The 25,082-nt window shown below is 36.5% G+C and overlaps 1 protein-coding gene across 1 annotated transcript; it reads left to right on the top strand.

The window, feature by feature from the left end:
- The first annotated feature begins 16,208 nt into the window (after positions 1-16,208).
- LOC145046145 (FK506-binding protein 2-like) lies at positions 16,209-18,649 on the top strand. Its single transcript, XM_078994448.1, has 6 exons — positions 16,209-16,352; positions 17,664-17,712; positions 17,955-18,016; positions 18,178-18,268; positions 18,400-18,504; positions 18,618-18,649. The coding sequence occupies exons 1-6, from the start codon at positions 16,209-16,211 to the stop codon at positions 18,647-18,649; spliced, it is 483 nt and encodes a 160-aa protein (XP_078850574.1).
- Positions 18,650-25,082: the final 6,433 nt, after the last annotated feature.

Genomic DNA, 25,082 nt, shown 5'->3' with positions numbered 1-25,082 from the left:
ATGGCACTGGAGGTGTCATTTCCCTGACTCGATGGTTAGAGAAGATCGAGTCAATCTTCGAAATATGTGCCTGTTCAGAGTCTGATAAAGTCAAATTTGATGCTTGCACTTTCCTTGATAAAGCCTTGACTTGGTGGAACGGCCGAGTCAAATCCTTAACTCTACCTGTAGCGAATGCCATGGGTTGGGAAGCTATGAAGGAGCTTCTACTTGCAGAGTACTGCCCTCGGGGCGAAATTCAGAAACTGGAACACGAACTCTGGAACGTTAAGATGAAGGGTTCCAACATAGCAGCTTATACTTCAAGATTCGATGGCCTGGCTTTACTCTGTCCGGGAATGGTTACCCCGGAGAGTAAAAAGATCGAAAGATTCATCTGGGGATTGACCCAGCCAACAAAGGGGAATGTCTTGGCTGCGAACGTACGACAGTGCTAAATGCCTTGCGAAAATCCTGATCGATCACGAAGACAACTATGATGAGGAAACTACCACTCCTGAGTCGGACACAAGTGGAGGTGAAAGTAGAAATAAATCTCAGAACAAGCGAAGGGCCCAGAGTACGAGAGGGTCTTCCAAGAAACAGCAAACAGTAGCAGTCCATGCTGCTACTACCCCTATTGCTGTCTCAACTGTCGGTTCTACAGCCCAAACTCCCACCAGTGGATACACTGGCAGTCTCCCGTGGTGTGGTAAGTGCAACTACCATCACCGCATCCCTGGTCCATGTCGCGAAAGGAGTTGCGACAACTGTGGCAAGAAAGGCCATCTGTCTCGAACCTGTAGAAAACCGACCAAGTCAACAAACCAATCATCAGGAGCAGGAATCAGTCCAGCCTGCTACAATTGTGGTGAAGCAGGGCACTTCAAAAGGAATTGCCCCAAGGCAACTACCACCACTGATCCCTTTGTCGCCGCAGGTATACTTCTCTTTGACAGCTCTTATACCTGCAACTCTTTTCGATTTCCGTATTTGGAGGGAAACCTGTTATCCATCTATCCGAATGTTCTCTAAGCCCGATTCCTCGTGTGCGATCGAAATGTGCATCATCGAGACGACTAACCAATAAGATTGAGAACACTAACTTCGTACCTATAGATTGAATCCTCAGTCCAGAGGACTATTCTGTTCCATTCGGTTAAATGAGAAACCTTTCGCGATAATACCTTGATACTACGTTTAACATAGAATGACGGAGTCCCATTCATGTTGTTATCCTGGTTTCGAGAGGGTCGCCTGTCTATATCTCTTCCTCGACCTAACTCTCATGATCTTCGGGATTGAACTTTCGTATTGTGTCATGCTTTATAACTCAAGAGTTTTCCTGGTACGAATTACCACATTCCTCGTTTCTACGATCATTTGGAAACGAGAAGTTAGTAGTTCTTTCTACTAAATGTCTGTCCCGAAGTGTTTCCGGGAATTTCATTCGAATATCTAAAGTTTAATTCCACATTGTATGTTTCGAAATCTTCATAGAGACCCGATTCCACTTGAGAAAGTGATGACCCAAAATATCGAATCCATTCGAGTTTCATTTCAAACTCATGATCTATATCCTATTCCTTGAATTTTGGGACGAAATTCCCTCTAACGGGGGGATACTGTAACAACCCGAAATTTGTTCATCGCCAAGACCCGTTCTACCCGGAAAGTTGCCGTTATCGGATTCGTTCCGATTTCTCTTTGGAATTTATTTGTATAAATTATATGTTTATTTTATTTTAATGAGTGTCTAAAGCACTCAGGAACTTATGTTATTCGCCCAAAATCATTATTTTATAAGTTTTAAAAATGTTCCCGTCGGGTGACGGAAACTCAATCGGGTGCGACCAAAAGCCGCGGTTAGCATCGGTATCGGGTAGAATTCCACCGCGTGCAAATTTTGGGAACTATATAAACGAGTTTCAGCTCTCATTTGAAGCTTTTTCCTTCTCTCACTACTCTCTCTCTAACCTCTCTCCAAAATCCAAAGATTAAGTGTCCAAAACTCAAAATTTAAGCTTCAAATCCTTAAGGTACCTCCCTAGCCTTAATCTATAGCATCTTTAGCCTTCAAATTCGAGATTTAAACAGAAAATTGGACAATGTATGTGAGTTTACGGCCTAAGAAGATGCTTAGGCCGTAAACACCAAATATAAGGGGTTTTGAGCCTTTAAACCCTTCCTTGACTAGTTTGGACCTTGGATATGGCTATGAGACTTTAAAATATGTAATCTAAACATGTAAAACTTGCATTTTGTGATGTTTGGAGGAGTTTACGGCCAAGGATCATTCTTGGGCTGTAAACTCATAGAATAAGGGTTTTCATGCCCTTAAACCCTTCCAAATCACTCCTATAGCTTAGATATGAATTATAGGACCTTGATTCTTGCATTTGGACACTTGAAACATTAATTTTGAGGGACGTAAATGAGTTTATGGCCAAGGAGAGTTCTTGGGCCGTAAACTCCCCAAAACTTGGCATAAATCCCATTCTAAGGTGTTAGAAAGCCATCCAACACCACCAAAAGCTTTGGAATAAATCAAGGGACCAACCAAAAATACTTTGAGGGCCTAAAACACAACATTTATGGGGTTTCTAAGGGTTTACGGCCAAGACATGTTCTTGGGCCGTAAACTCCAAAATTTTTGGTGTTAAGATGCAAACTACACACCCCTAAGGCCCTTAGATGAATTTTAGAAGTCCTTTCATGCATGTTCTAGACCTTGAAACACCTTGTAGCACCATGTATTAGAGTTTACGGCCATGAAGGGGGTTTCATGGGCCGTAAACTCCACAAATCACTCAAAAGTCCCATGCAAACTCATGTTAGGCCTTGGATTAATTCTACCAATCACATGTGATTTGTTCTAGCACCATTTAACATCGTTTTCTTGGACAAATAAGGGTTTACGGCCTTGGGGCCTTGCTAGGCCGTAAACTCCCTTAAAGGGGGTCAAATTGATGTTTTGAATCATTTCAAGTCCTTAAACCAAGTCTAGAAATTATCCCCTAAGTGTTGGAAGTCCAAGAGGCACCATAAACCACCCATCATGAGTTTACGGCCGTAAACTCATGGGGAAGGGTGTTTTGGCCATAAACTCCCTAAAGGGGAGTGTTCCTTTGATGTCCCAACTCATTTCCCAAGTCCCTTGTGTCATTCATGTCCCTAAACGCCACCCGGGTCCCACCAAACACTTGTATCGGAGTGTTATCGCGACCTGAAGCATTGGTCCCTATCCGACAATCAATCTAAGTCCTAATTAGATACAAATGTGTATCTTTACTTCATAACTAGGAACCTCGTACGTTTACAAGTCCCGGCTCAGCTCATAGCATCCAAACCGTCTCGTACCTCGTCCGGTGAGTTCATACCCCTACGGCTTTTTCACTGTTTTCAATGTTTTCAGGGGGGGAATACAAGCAAATTATAACTGTTTTCCAATCACAACATTGATGTGTTTCAAACAATCTTTGACAAACCTATAAACTCTTTTACTCCTTATGTATTATGTTGAGCATAAGGAATGACTATTCGATTTCAACTAAATGGATTTTAGTTAAGGAAACAATCAAACTAATCAAATTATTATGGGAATAATTTGGGGGTCTTTACTGTTCTTTCTATCGTATACTAATATCTATACTAAGTTATTAGATAAACTATGTCTGATTCGGTTTATCTCCATATCATTTGAATGTATTATCCGATAATTTCATGTATGTATCTATACCTTACGGTATTATGTTTCATAATCTTCTGTATGTCGATATCTTGCGAGAACCCTGTGAATAGTTTAGTACTAGCTTGTGAGATAGTCACTACCCTTTATGGATGATCAGTAAATCCTCCCCGGAGGTGTAACCAGAGCTCCTGGAGGGAGAGCGCGGAATTTGTGAATAGATCTATTCGGGACTGACAATCCCACACCTTAACTGCTAGCTACAGTTAGGCGGGCACGCCTAGGGTGACAAATTTCTGGATATCGTTCGATGTCTGACAAACATCAAGGAGGTCACGTTGTCGTATTAGTATGGTTACCCGACTCACAATATGTATTAATATCAGCTTATTCACAGTTTGGGTTCAGAAACTTTATCTAGTTCGGGATAGTGATCCCATGGTTTTGCATCTATATTCTATGTCTCTTTCGGGATTGTGATCCCATGGTATTGTTTCTATGTCTCTTTCGGGATAGTGATCCCATGGTATTATCAAACTATTTTATATCAATGTCCTATACGGGATAGTGATCCCATGATTTATTCTTATATTTCTTTCGGGATAGTGATCCCATGGTATTAACTAAACTATTTTGTATCTAGTTCGGGATAGTGATCCCATGGTTTTATGTCTACGACTTGTACGGGATGTCTTTCCCCATGGTCTTTATCTATATCTTATACGGGATAGTGATCCCAAGGTTTCGTATCGATATCTTATACGGGATAGTGATCCCATGGTTTTCTAAATCTATATCTTATACGGGATAGTGATCCCAAGGTTTTCCAAATTTGTATCTTATTCGGGATAGTGATCCCATGGTTTCAAATTTATATTTACATATATACATTAACTTATCTCGTGTTAGTCCGGGATGATAGTCCCATGATCTTGAAACTATACTTTCGAAAATGTCAAACTAACTTATATGTCTTTCGGGATAGTGATCCCAAGATTTTTCATTATATAGTTTTGTGTGTTAAACAATACCTTGTGATATACCACTGATCTTACAATTAGGAAAATATGGGATTTTCCTGGGGTAAAATACAATACATTACCGAATTGGTAACAAATGATAACTTAACCAACTTCACATAAGAAAATATGGGATTTTCTTGGATAACAAACTTTTTCGGAAACTAAAGGAAACCGATACATTTTCACAAAACAAAACCGCTTATGAACTCACCAGCTTTATGCTGATTTTCAAACCGCTTGTATTCTCAGGTCCAAGTTAGACAGGTACCCGGTGATCTCTTTTGGCGAAGACGGAGTGCGTAGAAGACTCGTCTCAACTTTTGTTTATATGATGCATATGTATATTTTTATAACTTTGCTTTTGAACAAATGTAAACTTTCATATGTATGTAATGTAATGTTTGTTTACTATGATTACTATGTACATTGGATTTGATACACAACATGGTAGTCAACCCCGGAGATGTTTCCGCCTTTGGTTTTCGGGGTGTGACACTCTGCGTGCTGACCTCAAAACTGAATCCACCTCTTTTCTCCAATCTTTGGATTCACGTTTTGCTTTTCTAGCAGCAGAGAGAACCTTAAAAGAAGATCTTGTCAAGCATCAAGCAACTATTGACCTTCAGAAGATACAACTGGCCCAGGCACAACAAGAAATCTCTTTGCTGAAAACTCAGCGAGCTGTTCTTCAAGGTTGCGCTGGTGATGTCAAGAATATGTTGACAACTGTCCTTGACACTCATGATCCCTTTCTTACCCTTACCATCAGACAACATCTCCAGGCTAAACTCCTTCCTGCGATTAACATCTTGAGCGAAATGAAGGGTGTCTCGGAGAAGCTTGTTCTTCCGAGACAAGGGGGAGAGGAGGTTTTACCAAAGACAGAACTGAAGGTTAATTTAGCTTCGGGTTCTGGAAAACAGTTCTTTGTTGAGAGCGAGTTAGATACTGATGAAACTATCGCTGAAGCTCTTCAACGAAAGAAAAGGGACAAAGAGCTGGATGAAACACTGAAAATAGCTCGAGAGGCCGAGGCCAAAGAACGAAGAATCAAGGAGGATGAGGATGCTCTACAAGCCAAGAAGACTCTGTTCCCAGAATGGGACAGAGACACACTCATCACTCAAGCGATTGAGTTTCCCTCCATATATTGGTTGGAACCGATTGCATCTTTTGAGTGTGAGAATACCAAAGACTCACAGTTTGACATGCCAATCACACGAAAAGCTTTTACATTTCATTGCTTTGATGTCACTGTCGATGTCCCTCATCCAAACTTCAAGGTTGACAGAGAATTAATAAATTTCTATTTGAAGAATGGTCACCCACAGTACTTGACATGGAGTGCACAAAAGATAATTAAAGTCAAGGTACTGAAACCAACACAGGCTGGGAAATTTGTGAACGTTAACTTCAAAATCAATAGAGGAACGGCCAACACAGAACATTTTATTTCTCTGGTAGATCTTCCCAGTCTGGATCCTCATGATTGGATTCTGCTATACAACCTTCTTCTCTCCAATCAAAGAGAGTATGAACCGATTCTGAAACATCTCAAAAGAATGTTGGCTTCCTATATCCATGAGCTCGCCACTATGGATTAGGAAATAGCAAAAATAATGAACAAGAAACCGACCGTCAAGCCTACTTCCAAGACAGGAGACGTACACAAAATGAAGTTAGGGCAAATTGACTCTTCAAATCTGATGGTCATGTTCACAAGAGGTGACAAGCACAAGTTTCTGTTTGCTTTGGTAGACAAGCATCTGTTTTCAACAGATTGTCTGGAGCATATCGTAAACATCATTCACCGATGCAAGCAGAACTCTACAGCAGACAAGAAGAATTTCACTGATATGCTTCGGTGGTATATCACTTTCAGGCATCACATTCTGGCTATTATACCGAGGATTTTTGAGACGATGAAGAAGCCTTCTGCTGTTAAAAGGGAATGAAGATTATCTGCCAAAGACGCAAAGGGGGAGATTGTTGAAGATTATTGTGTTACGTCTTGGGCCCTTTTGTTTTTCAACCGGATTGGGCTTGTCAATCTGTGTTTATCTAGATTAGCCTTCTTTTTCTTAGATAAACGGTTAGGGTTTTATTATAAATATATGCATGCATGTATGCGTATCGTGGCGGTCGTCACTCTCATTGATTATTGTAAACCCTAAAATCCTCTACAGTTGATGTTCTTTATCGAGCTCTTCTGAGGATTGTTTATTAAATCATTCGACACCTTTTGATCCATTAGCTTGTTCTTAATTGTTTATCTGGTTATTTCTCTACCTGTTTCATAGATCTAATCGATCTTCAAGTTAGTTTTAAAATTTATCACTTCTTCTTGGCAATATCCCTTTACCACTAGCTGGGGCTTATTCCTAATAACATTTCCTTATTTATCCATCTTATTCTTGAATACCCACTTCAATCCAACCACAGAAGCATCCTTTGGTGTGGGTATTAGTCTCCAAACTCGATTGCATTCAAATTCATGGAGTTCATCTTTCATTGCATGTACCCAATCAGCATGATCAAGTGCAATGTTGACCGTCTTTGGTTCGATTTTAGAGACAAACGAATTAAACATGAGTGAATAATGCAGTCTGCTTCGCTTTCAATTGAGACCGTTCAAGAACCTGTTCGGATGATTCACCAATTATCTCTGTTTTAGGATGATCCTAAGTCCATTTTGTGAGAGGAGGGTAGTTTGGGTCATAAACAGGATTCAACTCTACATTGATCTCTTCTTCAGATTTTGATAGATTGTCTTCGTCATTTGTATTTGCATTCTCCCCCACAAATGGCGAAGTATATCCCTTGTCAGGTTCAAGAGTCTCTCCTTTGGTTGGAGTAGGACGTTCTCTTTTATTTGTAAAAGGGTTCTCCCCCTCGACTATACCATCATGAGTTAGCATTGGATACTCCCCCACGATTGGCAGTTCGGCTGTGTGGGTGATAGATGGACCCTCCCCCTTGAACATTGAGATTTTGTTTGGAGGAGCTGTTGAGGGCTGATCTTCAGCTGGTTTCGAAGGATCTTTTTCCATTTCTTTTACAACTTCATCGATAATCTTCTTTAGATGGTCGATTTTGTTGTCAGCAGCTTTCGCATCTGAGAGTATGGTATTCTCTGGTTCGCTGAACAGCCTTGTGTATTCTTCAAACAAGTTGAAAATAGGAACTGAGACATGAACTGATTCTGGAAATATTTCCCCAGTGACACTCTCGGTTGTCTGATTTTTCCTCATGTAGTTGTCATCAAGCGTTACGTAGTAGGTTTCTTCAATCCGTTTGGATTGTTTATTTAAAATCCTGTAAGCCTTTGAAGTTAGTGAATAGCGAAGAGAAATTCCTTCGTTAGCCTTGACATCAAATTTTTTTATGTAAGGTCCTGAAAATGGATCTTTACCAATGCTCAATCAATGGAATGAGAAACATAGTAGAAACACAATTAAAACAAGCTTGCGCATGCTTATATTCAATAAAAACATCTGGTACAACTTGCTATGTGATCGTGAACTCTGGTGGCATCAACAACCACAAATAACCTACATAACCCCTATTTATAGTGGACTTGGGCTGACTTTAGGCTTACGGCCATAAACTCACATCATGGCCGTAAACTAACAACCAACCTACCAAAACTACATACAGATTCAAAAGAACCTATTACAATGAAAGCCTAGACCAAACTACTAACTAGACCCTTCAATCTCCCCCTTGGTTTTAATCTTTGTCGACCACCATCACATCTGCCTGCCCTATTGCTCCGTTCCACATACGTTTATTGATGATCTCGGCAACCATGGGCGTGTACTCCTTTGCTGCTTGCTCAAAAATCTCCTCGACAACTTTTATTTGATGATGACTCAGATGATGAATATCCCACTTCCTGAACTGGAACAAATACCCTCGATCATAAAGACGGATGCATCCATCTTTATGTTTGATAATACCAGACGTTGTAGTCTCATCGAAAAGCCAGTAAAACATGGAGCTTATGGATCCATTTGGATAACTTTGAAGAACATGGATTTGTTTAACTTGATTGGTTGCAGGCCACATCACCACATGAAGTGGATGACCATGTTGGGTTTTGAGCATTCTAACATTCCTAAGTATACATGCAACCCTAAATACCTTGGATCTATGTTTTCTCTATTATACATGCAAATATGAACTTTCGAAGGTATTACCCTATCTAGCATACAATACTTGATACTTCGGTAATCAAATGGATAGAATACATACCTTTCTTTGATGTAGCTTGTCTTCATGAAGCTTGAGTGCCTAGTTCCCCAAGTGCGGCACCTCAAATGGTTCACACAACATCATTTGCACTTGGAATGACTTGAGAGACATTGAAACACTTCATAAAATCGGCTAGCCCTTTCTATAACTCTTAGTCGTTGATTTTCTACAAGAATAAGATCATTATATAGTTAGGGTTACAACATGTAAACCCTAATTGTCATGGCCTTTCATTTCCATGATCCATGGGTAGAAATACACCATGGAGCATCTTATGGGTTTTAGCCCAACTTGATAATCCATGGAACATTACCCTAGTATATTAGTATGGATGATTTACACAATCAACCCATATATTTAATTAGTCTTCTTTTGATCACTTAATTAATCCTAGATTAATTCGTGATCAATACTAATTAAATAATCTTATTAATATATTAAAACTTATAACATATTGACCAGCCTTAAGTGTTATTTCTCTCATTATAGTCTATCCAAATGCATGATGCCATGCAACCCAAATGGACCATGTTGGGTCGCGTCAAGTCTTACCAATTATAGTTATTGAGTTAGACAATAATCCAAAAGTCTCCCACTTGGATAAGTCTAAAACTATTATTGCGTATGACTTCAAGAACCGACTGGTAATCATAGCTCTCAAAAGCTTCTGTCGAACTCTGACCTTTGTTAATGACTTGTCCATTAGATAAGGGATCATATATTCCTCCATTCTAGATATCATATGGGCTGAGACATGGATTATAATCATTTTGTCTGTCCATTTTTTGTTTCCCGATTTCCAATTTATGACGACTAACTAATCGAACAAATCAAATCAGTCCTGGACCGGCCGAGCACTTACATTTGTCATCACCAAATCGTCGAGGGGCCCACATATATCGCTTTTATCCCGAAGGTAGAAGGAATGGATAAAATTCAACTCATATGTCTTGTTCTACTACTTGTTGAATCATACACAAAGGCATGTTTTATAACATCGAGTTACCAATGCGTTTTCGTGCAATCAATGTACAACCAACTCATAGTAACAACTCATATCTCTAGGTTTAAAGAATATAAGATATTATCATCTCATGATTACTCGTGATAAAATCCATGAAGTGATTCCAATGAGCGCGGGTTGAATCCAATACTTAGAACTTATGAGCACTCATGAGTGTTGTAGTCCTTGGTCCAACATCTTAGACCTCTACAAGCCAATCCATGATAGTCTTAATTCATATCTACTTCCAACATATGACCGACTGTGGATGGTTTGAATAACTTAGTCATCCAGAACAATAACCTAGTTATTTTTGGAAGTTAAAACATGCAAAGTGAAACACAATAATAATTGAATCCAATATGGTATCAAAACCTATGAACATAAATAAAACACCTTTTATTTATCACCATATGATTACACATTATTCATTGTATACTGTTTCAGCAATCAACTTTATACTTGAATTAAAACAATAGTTGTCCCATGCTCCAAGCATGTACACTATGTTTTCTAAACACTAGTCATGCCACACACCAAGTACGCATACTATGTTTGTCTATGATCTTTACTTTGTGAAATAGATCAATTGAACATAACTCCAATGATCCTCTTTTCATAGTCCTAAATCCTTACTGCAAATGCAAGAATTTCAAATTCATGCCATTTACTGAAATCTATTAGATTCTAAACTTATATGCATTGATCCTCTTGTAATGATTATGTACAATGTTAGAAAGACTTGAAAATAACCATTACAGAGCATTCCAAAGGAGACCAGCTCCTTGGAAACATCCTTCTTGCATTAATTTTCCTAATCTTACACAAATTGAATAATTTCTAACTTTGAAACATTTCCATATTTCATTTTGACTATCACTTCTGAACAAGAGTTACATCCTTACAGATTTAGTCAACATGGTCCTTCCAGAATTATCACTATACTTCCAACTGTCCTTCGTAAACCTTAGATTGTCCTCGACAATTGTTTAATCCTTTTAGTGATATCCAATTCCAGACCTTTTGCCTTCTTAATGCCCCAGGCATTTGGAAAATTTTAGAAAGGATGAATATAGCACATGTAATCGATCATATATCCGAAGCATATGGAACACAATTCATGATGTCTCACATAAAGACTAAACCCGTCTTTTGCTATAACATTTCCATTTCTATTTGCCAAGTTCTCGTAATTCAGATTATGAAAAAGGGATGTCGTAATCATAATCAAATTTTAGAACGCAAATAATGGACCCATATACATAATTTCCTTATGTTGAGCCATTCCAACATGAAATTCATATATATATATATATATATATATATATATATATATATATATATATATATATATATATATATATATATATATATATATATATCCTTGACTAAATACGATTAAAACCTCAATCTAAGCTTTTAGATTTGAGATGAAGTATAATTTCCTCTCCATTAATTATAGAAAAACAACTCTTTCCCAGTTGAAACTTTTGTTTTCTATAATTAACATTGCTAACTTACAACTTTTATCATAATTATCATGCTCCCACTAACACGATGATTATTAGCAAAACACTTATGCTCCCACTAGCTTTGACATGTACTTAGAAATCAGCTAGACTTTTAGAATTCAATACTTTATTGACTTTCATACGAAAGTTCAGATTTCTGATACTAGATTGCATTGATAAAACTTTATCATAATCATACACCTTATCTTAGATAGCTCACAGGTGTGTCTAAACAATTTTAAGAAATATGAAAAGGGATGATGTAATCATAGTCTTGATTGTTTAGACCTTTTTCCGCTTCTCACAAGTCCATGTTAGTGTGCCGGTAAACCACACACGCTCCACTAACGACTTTGAGAATGCAAATATCACAATTGATATCTACTTAAAAGATCTACTTAGTGAAAGTGTTTCCTCACCATCATTTTCAATAATCGGAGAGACACCTTATGCCACTTAGATTTAAAAGTGTATGTGTTCCTATCCATATGAATTTGTCAAAACCATAATCACAAGACAAGGTTAGTGACAAATCCAAACTCATATGGATTCAACTGAATCTTAATTTATTGCCATCTGGCAGCTCAAGGGCCTGCCATTGCTTCCAAGTCGTTGTGAAACCAATTGAGAACTCTAAGAACTCATATGAAAATCCAACTTTAATTGGAATGGGCACAGAATATATCAACACAATGGGTTATAACCCTCAAGTCGCGTGCTAATGAAGAACTACAAGTTTTATTCTTGATTAGTTCTTGAGACTTTCAAGACCTTTAACACTCCCACTGTCCTCTTGACATATAAGACTTTCTTGTCAGATATTCAACAGATAGTGTGGATTCTAATCAAGACAAACACTTCACGCAATTGGTCTTAGTTGGTCTTTGTGTTGTCCAAAACATAACAACTTACCAATTTCAAATGTACAAGAGTAGAAAACTTTTACTCTTACATTTGACATGTGTTTTAAACCTAATCTAAGACATGTCACTCAAGTTACAATCTTGGAGTATGACTCTAAGACTTGTATTGGAACGAAGTATGACTCGTCTTCATTATTTAACCATTTCAACAATTCAAGAGTCCTCCTCTTAGTCATAAGAATGCACTAAGATTTCCTTAGAGAACTAATTGTGCTATGGTTTCTTAATCATTAAGATGATCACAAAACTGATAATAAAGTACTCTCCCATCTGTTCAGATTTGAGAAAATTTTATCATTCTGCCTAAGTTGATTCTTTTTATTCGCTTTGTCATACATTGGAACCTTTTTCCAATGTCCTAGAATTACACTTAAGCTTGTAAGTATAACCATATTTACTGAGCTTTAGTAAATTATGATGAATAATCTTATCGATCTTTTGTGGTGGACTTGACTAGTGCACAAGAATGTGTACTCGATCCCTTAGTCCTTCACTTTACTCATATATACATATGAAGAAGGAACTAGTTTTAATTTTCAAAAGATGAAAAATTCTCATTGATCGTGCTATACAACTTGCATGATTCCAAGTTCTGGTCCAATTGAAACTTGGGTGATGAGGATCTTTCATTATTTGGTAAATTTAGACATTACCAAAAATGCACTACTAGAAAACAGGCCTTTAATGACGAGCAAACAATGACACACACTGATAGACGACACGCATTCGCACGTGCCCTAAAAATTAATGTCAGTTTTCCAAAATTTTAAGGATAGAAGACACGCATTTATGCGTGCCCAAAAAGTAGTGTCGGAAAAGAAAAAAAAAGAAATGCGGAGGGTGCCTTTCATAAAATGTGCGTCATGTAACAGTGTCACTTTATAATTTTTTAATGAAACACGCCTTTTAGGCGGGACTTAGCAAACACGGAGGAAAAAAAAATCCCCAAAATTTTGGAAGACCCGCTCATTCTTTCCTATCCACTGCCGATGACCTTCATTTTCTCCCTTCCTTCTCTCTGTAAAACCTAGCAGCCGCCACCATCAGAAATATGGTTTTATGTTGGCTTCGTTCTGTGTTGTAAGAACGCAAGTCTGATCCTTCATTAATAGCTAAAGGGGGAAAATCCCCCAAAATTTTGAAGTACCCCGCTCACTCTCTCCTTAGATCTCCACTCGACGGATCGACCTTCATTCTCTCCCCCCCCCCCCCCCCCTCTCTATAACACCCTCGCTTCCTTCTAGAAATCGAGGACCATTCTTTCTCGATCGTATCTTTATGGCGACGATTAGACACAATAATCTCAACATAAAATTGGTAACTGAACCCCTCTTCACCTCTACCCTACTCCATCTACAACGAATCCTCACATTTACAAACCCTAGTCCAGTTGCACTTCTACCCTTGGTGCTATTTCTTCATCTGTTCAGCAAATAAGGGGAACACGACTTCTCATTAATCCCTCAACTTCATCTTCTCAATCAAGCAAAAAGGTTTCTGATTTTTTTTCGTGCATCTGCATCATCTCTGCTGCGATTTCACATGGTATTATCGATTTCTCCTTTATGCCTCCCATTTTTCCTGCATCTACTTCTCAAACTTTTGATATTTTCCTGCATTCGCAAGTCAAACTTCTTATTTTTTGCTTGCATCTTCTTCTCAATCAAGCACAAAAGTATCACATTGTTTTGCAGTTGATGTGAGTTTAGAGTTGCTTCATTTTTTCTTTTTGTGCAGCGAGCTTTACCTGCTGAGCCAGCTACTCGATTAGAAATGACACCAATGGTCTGCTCATAATTTATATCTCTCTCAACTCTCAACTCTCAAGCGTCTTTGATTTATTTTGCGATAATATTTACCATTTTGTCCTTGGCTCAGGCTGCTAATGCTGCTTAGAACATGGGGGAGTAGGATCAGATGTCTGAGTATGTATCTAAACTGGATGATGGTGATGAAAGTCAACTCAGGGTGTTTGGGAACAGTTCTGAATGCAATAAAAATTGCATCCAGATCATCTGCAACCCCAAAAAAGGCCTGAAGATAGTTCTCAACATCAACAATTAGCTCTAATACTTCAAAACCCTGATTCAAGATAACAACAAAATCAACATAATTTGAAGAATACTTTTTTTTCAGTTTTCATATGTTATAATTATAAACTGTGCCAAGTATCGTGGTATGGCCATCACATCTTGAACAAGTCCAAGTAAAAAGTTGTGTTAAATCTAACATGTAAACCTGCATTTTGGTTTATTATTAATTCTTCTACTTAACTTAATTACTCCATAATGTCTCACAGTGTCATGTTCATCTTACTGCAGAAGCATATTCCACCAGAATTGTGGCGAGTGTGTGATTGTAAAGTGGTGAGGGAACCTTATTCTTGATTTCAAGTCCTGTGTCCATAAAACAATTAACCTTAATAAATAAGTAAATGTGTGGTACTTTCTCAGCAAAAAGAAACCCCAACACAGATATGTAGACATCTACAGAAAAAAAAAAGATTCTAAATATATAATCAATGGTGGTTGCTCTTATGTTATCGGCTCTCAGTCCCCAATATCCAATTGAGTAAAGTTTTAACCCTACTATACTAAAAAAGGATAGAAGCATGGAAAAGAATAATCAATGGTGGTTACAGAAAGTCTTCGTACTGTCACCTACATGCGGAATAATGCTGCCACAGGTAATGGTGGCAGCAATGGGGCATTCTTCAGGGTTGTTCTCTTAGTTCATAGAGAAAAGGTATTGTTTAGAATCTGGATTTGGATATCTTCACTTTTAATTGTTTTCTTAGAACTTTAAATATCTTTCAACATTTTTTGATTTTACAGTATGATGAAGCACTTGAATATGTCGAAAGAGCAAGGAAGTGTTTGGCAACTGAGCTTGCTGCTTTGGTTAGTTTCCAAATTCCAACATCAAACCATAAACCCTAAACCCATGTGTGTGCTGACTATGTTAAAATGTGTCTGAATTAGAAGAGGTATTCATATTTCCTTTAATCATTTTGCTACTAAATTAATGAAATTTCTGTTCTAAAGGATTATCATAATTCATATTCATGTTATTCTTGTTTGTGACAGGTCATTGATTACTGTACTCTTCTAGTTGGCAACTCTATTTCCTTAAACGTCAGATCATCATTAACTATTCTTGGTTGCTATTCCAGCACATTCGCACGTATCTACGCGAGCTACTTTCTTTAATATCAGAATTATGGTCATCATTCAGTCTCCCAGCAGCTAATCGTCCTGTTCATGGACCCCCGGTAAAGTGTGCTTTTACTATCTATCTTTTGTATAATGCACAAGTGTCAAAGGGCAATAATGTAATTTGACTTTCTGATTAGATCCTTCACCTAGTTGATCAACTTTGTCTGGCCCTGAATGATGAGTTCAGGAGATATCTTCCTATAATTCTTCTATCTGGAGATGGAAAGACTCCACATTATATGAAAGTTGATCGGGACAAATGGGCTCATGAAGATGATGATGCAGGTATGGTGATTGTTACTAATTTTGTCACCCACCATTTCTATATTTAATCATGTTATATGTATATTGTATTAAGAAGTTTAGTTAAATATGTTTTTTAGGTCCTGTTGCTGACCTTGACATGGGAGGAATGGATTTCTCAGTAAGAAAATAGTTTCTTAAAATATTATTACTGAAGTTTCTTTCTTTTTATATCACTAATGACTTATCCTCATACAGAAATTCGGTGACGTGGGAGGCATGGGCATGCCTGACATGGGTGATTTCTCTACGGGTGACGACCTTGAAGACATATCTCATGTTTATTGTATAGAGTGGCCCTGACATTGACATGACAACAGAGGATACATGGGGCGTCAACTACCAAGCCCTACAAGATCTGTTTGAATTAACAGAGGCAAGGATGGATGTAATAAAGTATGAGGTTGGAGTTCAAATGATTGAAATATACAATGAACAAGTCAAAGATTTACTGGTAATTGATGGCTCCAATAGAAGATATCCTTTCAATTCTCTACCCTTTCTTCTCATGTTTATTTTTTTTTTTAGTTTTTTTAAACCTTGACAACCTACACGTTGGATATATGAAACAAGTCCCAACTTAATGATCTTAATGTTCCGGATGCGTCTTTGGTTTCTATTAAATGTACACAAGATGTTCTTCATCTCATGAGAATTGGTCTTCATGTTCCCGGATGCGTCTTTGGTTTCTGTTTATTGATTCTAATTTAAACAATTTTGTACTTCAATTTTGCTCCAACAACATCAGCCATTTGGTTTCTCTTTTCTCCCATTCCCATACCACCTCTAAAAAATTATGTGCTTCATTTTTTTGGTAATCAGGTGAAGTAGAACCTGGGATTGTTGAAATTTTTTGTGATAAAAAGTTAATTTGTTTCTAAACTCCTGAAATGAATCATAATTTTGCCCCTCTTCCTTTATCATGTCGTATATCCTTCTCGTTGCATTCTTAGATAGTTACACATATTTGTTATAAGGGCACATAATTCTAATTTTCTATCCATAGGAAGGTTATTACATTTACATGTCATCTGTTAAAACGTGTTTGAGTGAGTGGTCCTATGTTGTTCTATTTCTATATGTACATTTCTTATCTTGTATAACAGGCTCTTGAGTTATTATTTACAACTTGTCTCTAAGACTAAGATATTGTTCATCCTTTAGTGTTTTTTTTCATTTATTAATTAATTTCTCAGTTTATTCGTTCCAGATAAAAGTCAGATTTGATTTCCAATTTGGTGTATCTCCCAAGATTCTGGACCCTGTATATCTAGGACACGAGTTTCCTCTTCCTCTACATTTAGCGGAATCAGGTCTCAGATAAGATGGTGTCCATTAGGGAGAACTTCCCTATGGAGTTAAGCTAATAGCATTTCCATTATTCTTTCTAATTAAAGCAAGACTTGACATTTGAGGTCATTTTTCTGCTACCCTTCTCTTCTAAGTAGTCATCCTTTTCGTTGCTGTGTGTTTGTGCATGATGTGTGTTGGCCTTCTGCTGGGTCTGGGAGGGTAAACAAGGGATCAAATTTATATATTCATGATGCTAATATTGCTGACAAGATAGAGAACCAGGATCAGTCAAATAAGAGGTGTATTCACCTGATTACATTAAGTAATCCTTTAATAGTGAAAAACTATTTACCAGTTGAAGTATCTATCATGAATCATGATTGAGAGTGGCGGAGTTTCACGTAGCATGTATTGTATACGATTGTGATGTTTTTATTTATTTATTTATTTATTTATTTTTAACTTTTTTCAGGCTCAACTAAGTGTTACACCTAGAAAGGAAGGTCGGCTAAAAGTAACTGGTGTGATTTGGAAGTTATCTGTTTCAATGGTTGGATTTTACGCTTTTGAACCGGATTTAATAAAAAAAAAAAGAATTTCTAAAGGAACAAGGAAAGCTAAACATAATACAAATAAACTTGAATTTTTGGTTATCAAGGATCATACTCTCTCTCTCTCTCTCTCTCTCTCTCTTCAAATTATGCAAATTGAAACCACATTGCTATTATTAATTTTTAAATTAAATTATTTTTTCTCTTTCCAGAGTCTACCCAGACTTGTGAAATCCATGCACACAAAGGTGATAGGGTGAAAGTTCATTATCGGGTGAGTTAGTAGATACATCTACATAGCTATTTCCTTTCTTTCTCCATCCCATCCCATCCCCCCTCTTCTTTGAGTTATTATCTCAGTTTTCTGTATCACTTAATGAATGATTGTATTTGTATGTATATCTTTGAACATTCTTTTAAGCTCTCGGTTTGCAGGGGAAACTTACTGATGGAACTGTTTTCGATTCCAGCTTTGAAAGGGGTGGCCCAATTGAATTCGAATTTGGTACTGGTCAGGTGATAAAAGGTATAAAACCATATGATATGACCCAATTTGATTCTTGTGAAATTAAATTCTTATATATATATATATATATATATATATATATATATATATATATATATATTATGGAAGTTAACAAAAATAGTGTATTCCAGGATGGGATCAGGGACTGTTGGGAATGTGTGTTGGGGAGAAACGTAAGTTGAAGATACCTTCAAAGCTGGGGTATAGAGACCAGGGTTCACCACCTACTATCCCAGGTACGTAATGATTCCTCCTCCTTTTTGAGCATATTTATTTTATAGGGAAAATGTGTTTTGATTTAATGGGGAAAAATATTAATAAAGTGAAGAAATTAATTTTTGATAAATAGGTGGGGCTACACTTATATTTGATAAACAATGAGCTATGAGTATGATCACAAGAATCCAGATCGTGACCTTTTAGTAGGAGGGGAGAATTCTGGATTTGATACTTTAATTTTGTTCCCTAGTATCTTAAAAAACAAAACATATATGTCTTGGACATGTATTTGGGACACCATTTTAACTCCTTGTTTCACTTAGGTTGAAGTGACGAGGTTAGAGAAGTTAATATATTGATATTTTAAAGCAATTCAGAAAACTAAACAAAAAGACTATTGTTTTTATTTAATATGTTAATTAGAGTTAATATATTATTAAACACATCTTTTTCGAACGATAATAGCAACAAACTTGAAGAACTACCCGAGATGTTTTCTAAAGCAAAGGGAAGGAGAGTTGGTTCAAGAAAAGGCTGAGGTTAAGAAGCTTGCAAGTTTTCTATAGCAGGTTAGTAATAGTATTTCATTATTTTCTAAAGCATGCTAGTGAACAGTATCATGGCTCTATGATTGAACCTTCAAATGACATCTCTAGACTTATGTTTCTGTATTGCAGGATTGGGCCAATGAACTCTGAAATCAAGCAACAAAAGGTTGTAAAAAGCATAGAAAGCATGCAATATTAACTAACCCTTTACCTTTATATGTATCTTCATCTGTATCTATACCTGTTATTTTATTGATGGTTGTGTGTTGGATTGATAGTTAATGTTGGATACGGTTGAGGCTGGAGGATAATTGATGCCACATAGGATTCCGGTTGACACGTCACCTAATTAGCAACTGCACATGAAGAAGTTGGGAATTCTAGAGTGGGAATTGGGACAAGTACTAATTTATCCCCTTCTACAAATGAGTTTACTTTCTTACCCTTTTACCTTTTTACCAATGAATTTACATTATTATTCTTTTTTTACAACTGATTTTACCTTCTTACCCTTTACAGTTATCCAGGAGCTGGATGCATTTTAGATCCCATCATTTTAATCTTAACTTGGTTGACTTTGTTTATCAGTTTGTAACTTGTGGTTTGATTTGGTTTCATAATATTCATAGTTAGTTAGACTTTGTTATGGAGCTACTTTCCTAACTCGAAAGTAAACAGGTGAGTTACTTGTGTTTGAATTTGTATGACATATATATATATATATATATATATATATATATATATATATATATATATATAGGAAATAAGATGGAATAAGTGGTTGTGGTTGTGTACAAATACTGGGCATATAAAATTTTATAAAATTGTAAATGTGGTGTAAGGGTAGTTCTAAATATTTGCATCTGGTTTCAGGGGTTACTCAAGGAAAATGCAAATGCTAGCAAATACTGGGCATATAGAGGTGACTTTGAAGATACACCAAATGACTTAAATTTCTGCTTAACTGGTCTCGTATGGCCTGATCGGACTCCTCATCCTGCTGTAAATGGTGATTACTATAATTTTTTTGCTTATTATTTAGGTTTTTGTTTAGTTATTTCCAACAAAAATGTTTCCATGATGAATCTTTTGGTAGAGACAATGTATAAGAATTACTTCATTGAGCTCATTATGATGCGATCCTTTGTTTATTTGTTTTCAGAGGTCAAGTATTGCTATCAACCAATTAAAATTTTGTTCACCAATGGCGTAATTAAGGTATCAATATCATCACTCTTACTTATTTGTCTATATCATTTTCATGAAAATGTTTATGTTGCGTATTATATATTCATATGTCCAGTTGTGATTTCTATATAGCAAATGTTAACCTTGGTCTTTGTGTTTTTTGTTCATAGATTACAAACACCAATATCTTTCAAACAACATAAGATCTAGAGTTTAATTGGGTGATTGAAGGTGATGGATGTAAACTTGATTCTGGAACTCTCAGTCTACCAACATTAGAGTTTAATTGGGTGATTGAAGGTGATGTTGGTTCTTGAAATGAGACTCAAGATATCATATTTTGGCATGGCTAGAAGCTTTGGAGGAAACGAGACTCAAGCAAAAGTAAACACACAGAGATTTGTTGGCACATAGTAAGCTAGATGATGCAATTGTATATAAATGAGTTCATTTTTTTTTATAATATTTACTCACTATTGGAATAATTATTTGTATTTGACATATTAGTGAAATGAATTATGTTTGTTATTTATGGTATTTTATTTTGTATTATGAGATTTTTAATGTATTATTTAATTTGAAAATTAGTAAATCTATAAATAATATTTTTTTAAAACATTTAAAATTATGATACGCAAAAATGTGTGTCATCTTCGTTTATGACATGGCCTTTCTTGACAGGGGTTTTCTTGATACGCATTGCGTGTCATTATCATGCGCGTCGTAACGTTACGACACGCGAATACGTGTCGTCTTCCTTTATGACAGGGCCTTCCTTGATACGCATTGCGTGTCGTAAACGCGCGTCGTAATTGCGCATCGTAAATGAGCGTCGTAAATGCGCGTCGTCTATAGACGACGCGCAAGAGCGCGTCTTCTCTCTTTATGACAGGGCCTTCCTTGACGCGCATTTGCGCGTCGTCTGAGCCTTTTACGACGCGCACTGAGCGTCGTAAAAGGCTATTTTTCTAGTAGTGATGAAAGAATCAAATTCATATTTCCACTCTTGCTATTAATGGAATCATATAAGCAACAATTGTTTTACAAATACCGTTGTAAGGATACATAAAATACATAAAATCAAAATTTTCCTTTTATTTTTAAAACATTATGGAAAAACTTATCCTTACAATCCATATGAAAACTTGTTTTTATCTATTCCTAAGCAAAGTATCTTAACTCCTAAGAAGTAGCTCAAGAATCCGATCTTCAAACTATGCGATAGAAATCCATCTACGCGATCAGATTCAACATATTCTTTCTTTAAGTTTATTCACTTTTCTTTGATTCTAAAAGCATCAACATGTGGCCCAGTCACATCATGTATCAAGAATCTCATAATAGAAACTTAGCAGAGTTAGATAGTGGACTTTACCTGAAGTAGAGTCAAACTTATTGACTTTAACATCCTTAGGTAAATTTGGCAGCTTCGCAACCAATGCCCCTTTCTTTGGCAATATAAACATATGGACCCTTTGGTAATGGGACTATCTCATACTTAGGTTTTTCTTTACCATTTGGTCAACGGAGTTGTCTGTGGTCGATCCCTTTCCATTAGGAACATAATGCTTTTTCTAGATTTCCAGTGTCATCATTGTCAATGTTCATAAAGTTTTTAGGAAGTTGACCTTAGCAAATAGATAAGATCAATAAGGGTTTTGTCATAGTCTGTTTCATAGGTGTTCCAAAAGAACTCACTATGTGACTTAGAAAGTAGTTGAGCCACCAACTTTCTCAGGACTTTGACACCCAACTCTCCCGGCTTTTCTATATGTGACTACATCTCCAAGATGTGATCACACATAGACCTTTGCTTACCAATAGGGCTTGTGTGACCTTAAACTTTTCAAGAACTTGTGGGTTAGGGATAATAATTGGAGCAGGTGAAAGAAGTAATATTTCCATTGGACATCATCTTCATTTAGAAAAGCTTGTTCAAGAGATTCGGGAAGATCATAAATGTCTACACCAGACATCTTTTGGTAGATATTCAAGATAGTTGATTTAAAGTCCTTAATAACACCCAATATGAAATATTAAGTCTAGGACCCAACACAATACTTTTATAACATGAAAGAGGGATGCCGTAATCCAAGCTATAAAATATTTGAAGGTAGGCCAATGATGATTCACCAATTTCCACCAAGATAAATGAAATGCATTATTAGGTTTTAATTGGATTTGAAACTCCTAGATCTTTTGAGATTCATTGAACTTTTCAATGGCATGTTTCAATCTCGAGTGTTCCCTTCAGGTTTTGTGACTAGGATGTTGAGGATCACAAAACAAGGTGTGAAGTAACCATGCAAATATACTGGGTACCCTTAATATTTACCCCTTAATCGATGTGCCGGTTAACGACACACGCTCCACCGATACTATGATAAATATTAAGTTACCCTTTACCTACCTTGTTAAGTCCAGGTTAGTGTGCCGGTTAACCACACACGCTTCACTAACGATTTAAGAAAAGTGCATAGTGTAATTTCATGAGTTAGCACCTCATTCTCCTTTTCCTAAGTAACTAAGATTGGGTATTTATAAAAGGTTTAGTTACTTAGTATTTATCATTAATACTTTTAATGAAGGGAGAATTATAGTCGTTGTCCTACCCGTTTGGCTAACGACCCTCCATCAGTCAAGGAAGCGGTGGGTGAGAGTGGACACCCATTAAACTGTCATTTTATAGGTAGTAACCTTATACCCCCTTATAGGCCGACTTCGTGAATGAGGCCTACCAACGGTAAGACTGACTTGCTCTTATACATACATATATATATATATATATATATATATATATATATATATATATATATATATATATATATTAACTTATAATAATATAAAGTATAAGGGTTGAATTTTAACTTTTAAAATTCTAAGGGCTAACTTGGAATTAAAGTATTCATAACTAAAAACTTTTCAAATTCCAAAACTTGAGGGTAAGTTTTGAAACTATTCAAAACTAATTAATTCCATAACTTATGTGCTTAAAGTTGTTTTAATTAAAAGGCTCTTCAAGTTCCATAACTTGAGGACAAGTTATGGAAGACGTTAAACTAATAAAAGAACGTAACTTTTTCTTTATTTTGTAACTTATGGAATTAATTATGGTTACACATTTTGATACTTAATGAAGTGACTCTTAAACCTCCATAACTTGAGGACAAGACTATTCGTTTTTGAAACCAGTGTCAACTTTTATGACTTTTATGAGACTTAAATGTGACCTTTCATGTAACTTGAGGACAAGTTACACAAACACATTTTAGAATCATATCTTAGATTAAAATGGATTGAAAACACATAATCAATTAACTTTTCTATTAATCTCAGCAACTCATAAGAACAAAGATAATTGACATCAAACTTTTTCATGTAATTAGTGTAACTTTTAAACTAATAAAAAACATGAATCTATTGACAATTATCTTTGAAATTGGATTAGCATGAACATTACCACATCAAAAACAAGTTTATATGTCCAAAAACAACTTATGGTAACGTGCCTACTCCATTTCTACCCAAAACAATCGAATATAAGTTGTCAGGGGGTCCAACTCGTCGAGTGCATGAACCAACTCACCGAGTTAGACGCTTTTTCCCTTGGACTCGTCGAGTCCCTTCATGGACTTGGTGAGTCTGCTGTGCAGACAACTCTAAACTTCGATTTTTCAGCCAATTTTGCAAGTATAACAAGAAAACAAGCCTAGGCTCTGATACCACTGTTGGGTTTGAGCATTTTAAGAGTCCTAAGTGTACATGCAACCCTAAATACCTTTGATCTATGTTTTCTGTATTATACATGCAAATATGAACTTTCCAAGGTATTACCCTATCTAGCATACAATACTTGATACTTGGGTAATCAAATGGATAGAATACATACCTTTGTTTGATGTATCTTGTCTTCATTAGGCTTGAGTTCCTAGTGCCCCAAGTGTGACACCTCAAATGGTTCACACAACATCATGTGCACGTGGAATGACTTGAGAGAAACTGGAATACTTCATAAAATCGGCTAGCCCTTTCTATGACTCATAGTCGACGATTTTCTCCAAGAATAAGATCATTATGTTGTTAGGGTGACACCATGTAAACCCTAATTTTCATGGGCGTCCATTTCCATGATCCATGGGTACAAATACACCATGGAGCATTAACACACTATATAAGTATATATGATTTACACAATCAACCCATATATTTAATTAGTCTTCTTTTGATCACTTAATTAATCCTAGATTAATTCTTGATCAATACTAATTAAATTATCTTATTAATATATTTGAACTTATAATATATTAACCAACCTTAAGTGTTATTTCTCTCATTATAGTCTACCCAAATGCATGATGTCATGCAACCCAAATGGACCATGCAGGGTCGGGTCAACGATTACCAATTATAGTTATGGACTTAGACATTAATCCAATAGACCATTCTTGGGATCTATTACGTCTGGATAATTCTTGATAACAGACTCAGTAGTCTTCATTGAAGGAAAACCCCTTTTTACCTGGTCTTCTAGGAAGTGTTTGAATTGAGTTGCATGTGGATTATCCGAGGGATTTGCAAAAGGAGATTGTGATAACTCTGATACATCCACCCTAGACCATGAATTGAAATAATGACAGTCTTTGTACAGCTTAGTGTTACCACTCTTTCTGCGGACTATGCACATGTTCATCGTATCATGAAATCCCCAGGAAATGATTCCAGACCTATCACCATACGTATCTCTAAAGCATGCGGCGTCAAGATCTGTAATGGTGATTTTTGGTTGATCCCCAGGTGCATTTTTGTCAGAAGTCCTCTTAAACAAGAGTTGTCCTTTTTCATCAGCTTGAGCTTGTCTA

Source organism: Lactuca saligna, chromosome 5, assembly GCF_052625555.1.
Source record: "Lactuca saligna cultivar CGN05327 chromosome 5, ASM5262555v1, whole genome shotgun sequence".
Taxonomy (NCBI): domain Eukaryota; kingdom Viridiplantae; phylum Streptophyta; class Magnoliopsida; order Asterales; family Asteraceae; genus Lactuca; species Lactuca saligna.
Note: the sequence above shows the minus strand (reverse complement) of the source record. Positions and strands in the feature narration are given on the sequence as shown.

Bases quoted from the DNA above. Each gene is read 5' to 3' on its own strand.
- LOC145046145 (XM_078994448.1), top strand. From the start codon at position 16,209: ATGACAACAGAGGATACATGGGGCGTCAACTACCAAGCCCTACAAGAT. The intron at 18,017-18,177 runs GTGAGTTAGTAG...CTCGGTTTGCAG, and splicing joins GGGTGAAAGTTCATTATCGG to GGGAAACTTACTGATGGAAC. The intron at 18,505-18,617 runs GTACGTAATGAT...TTTGATAAATAG, and splicing joins TTCACCACCTACTATCCCAG to GTGGGGCTACACTTATATTT.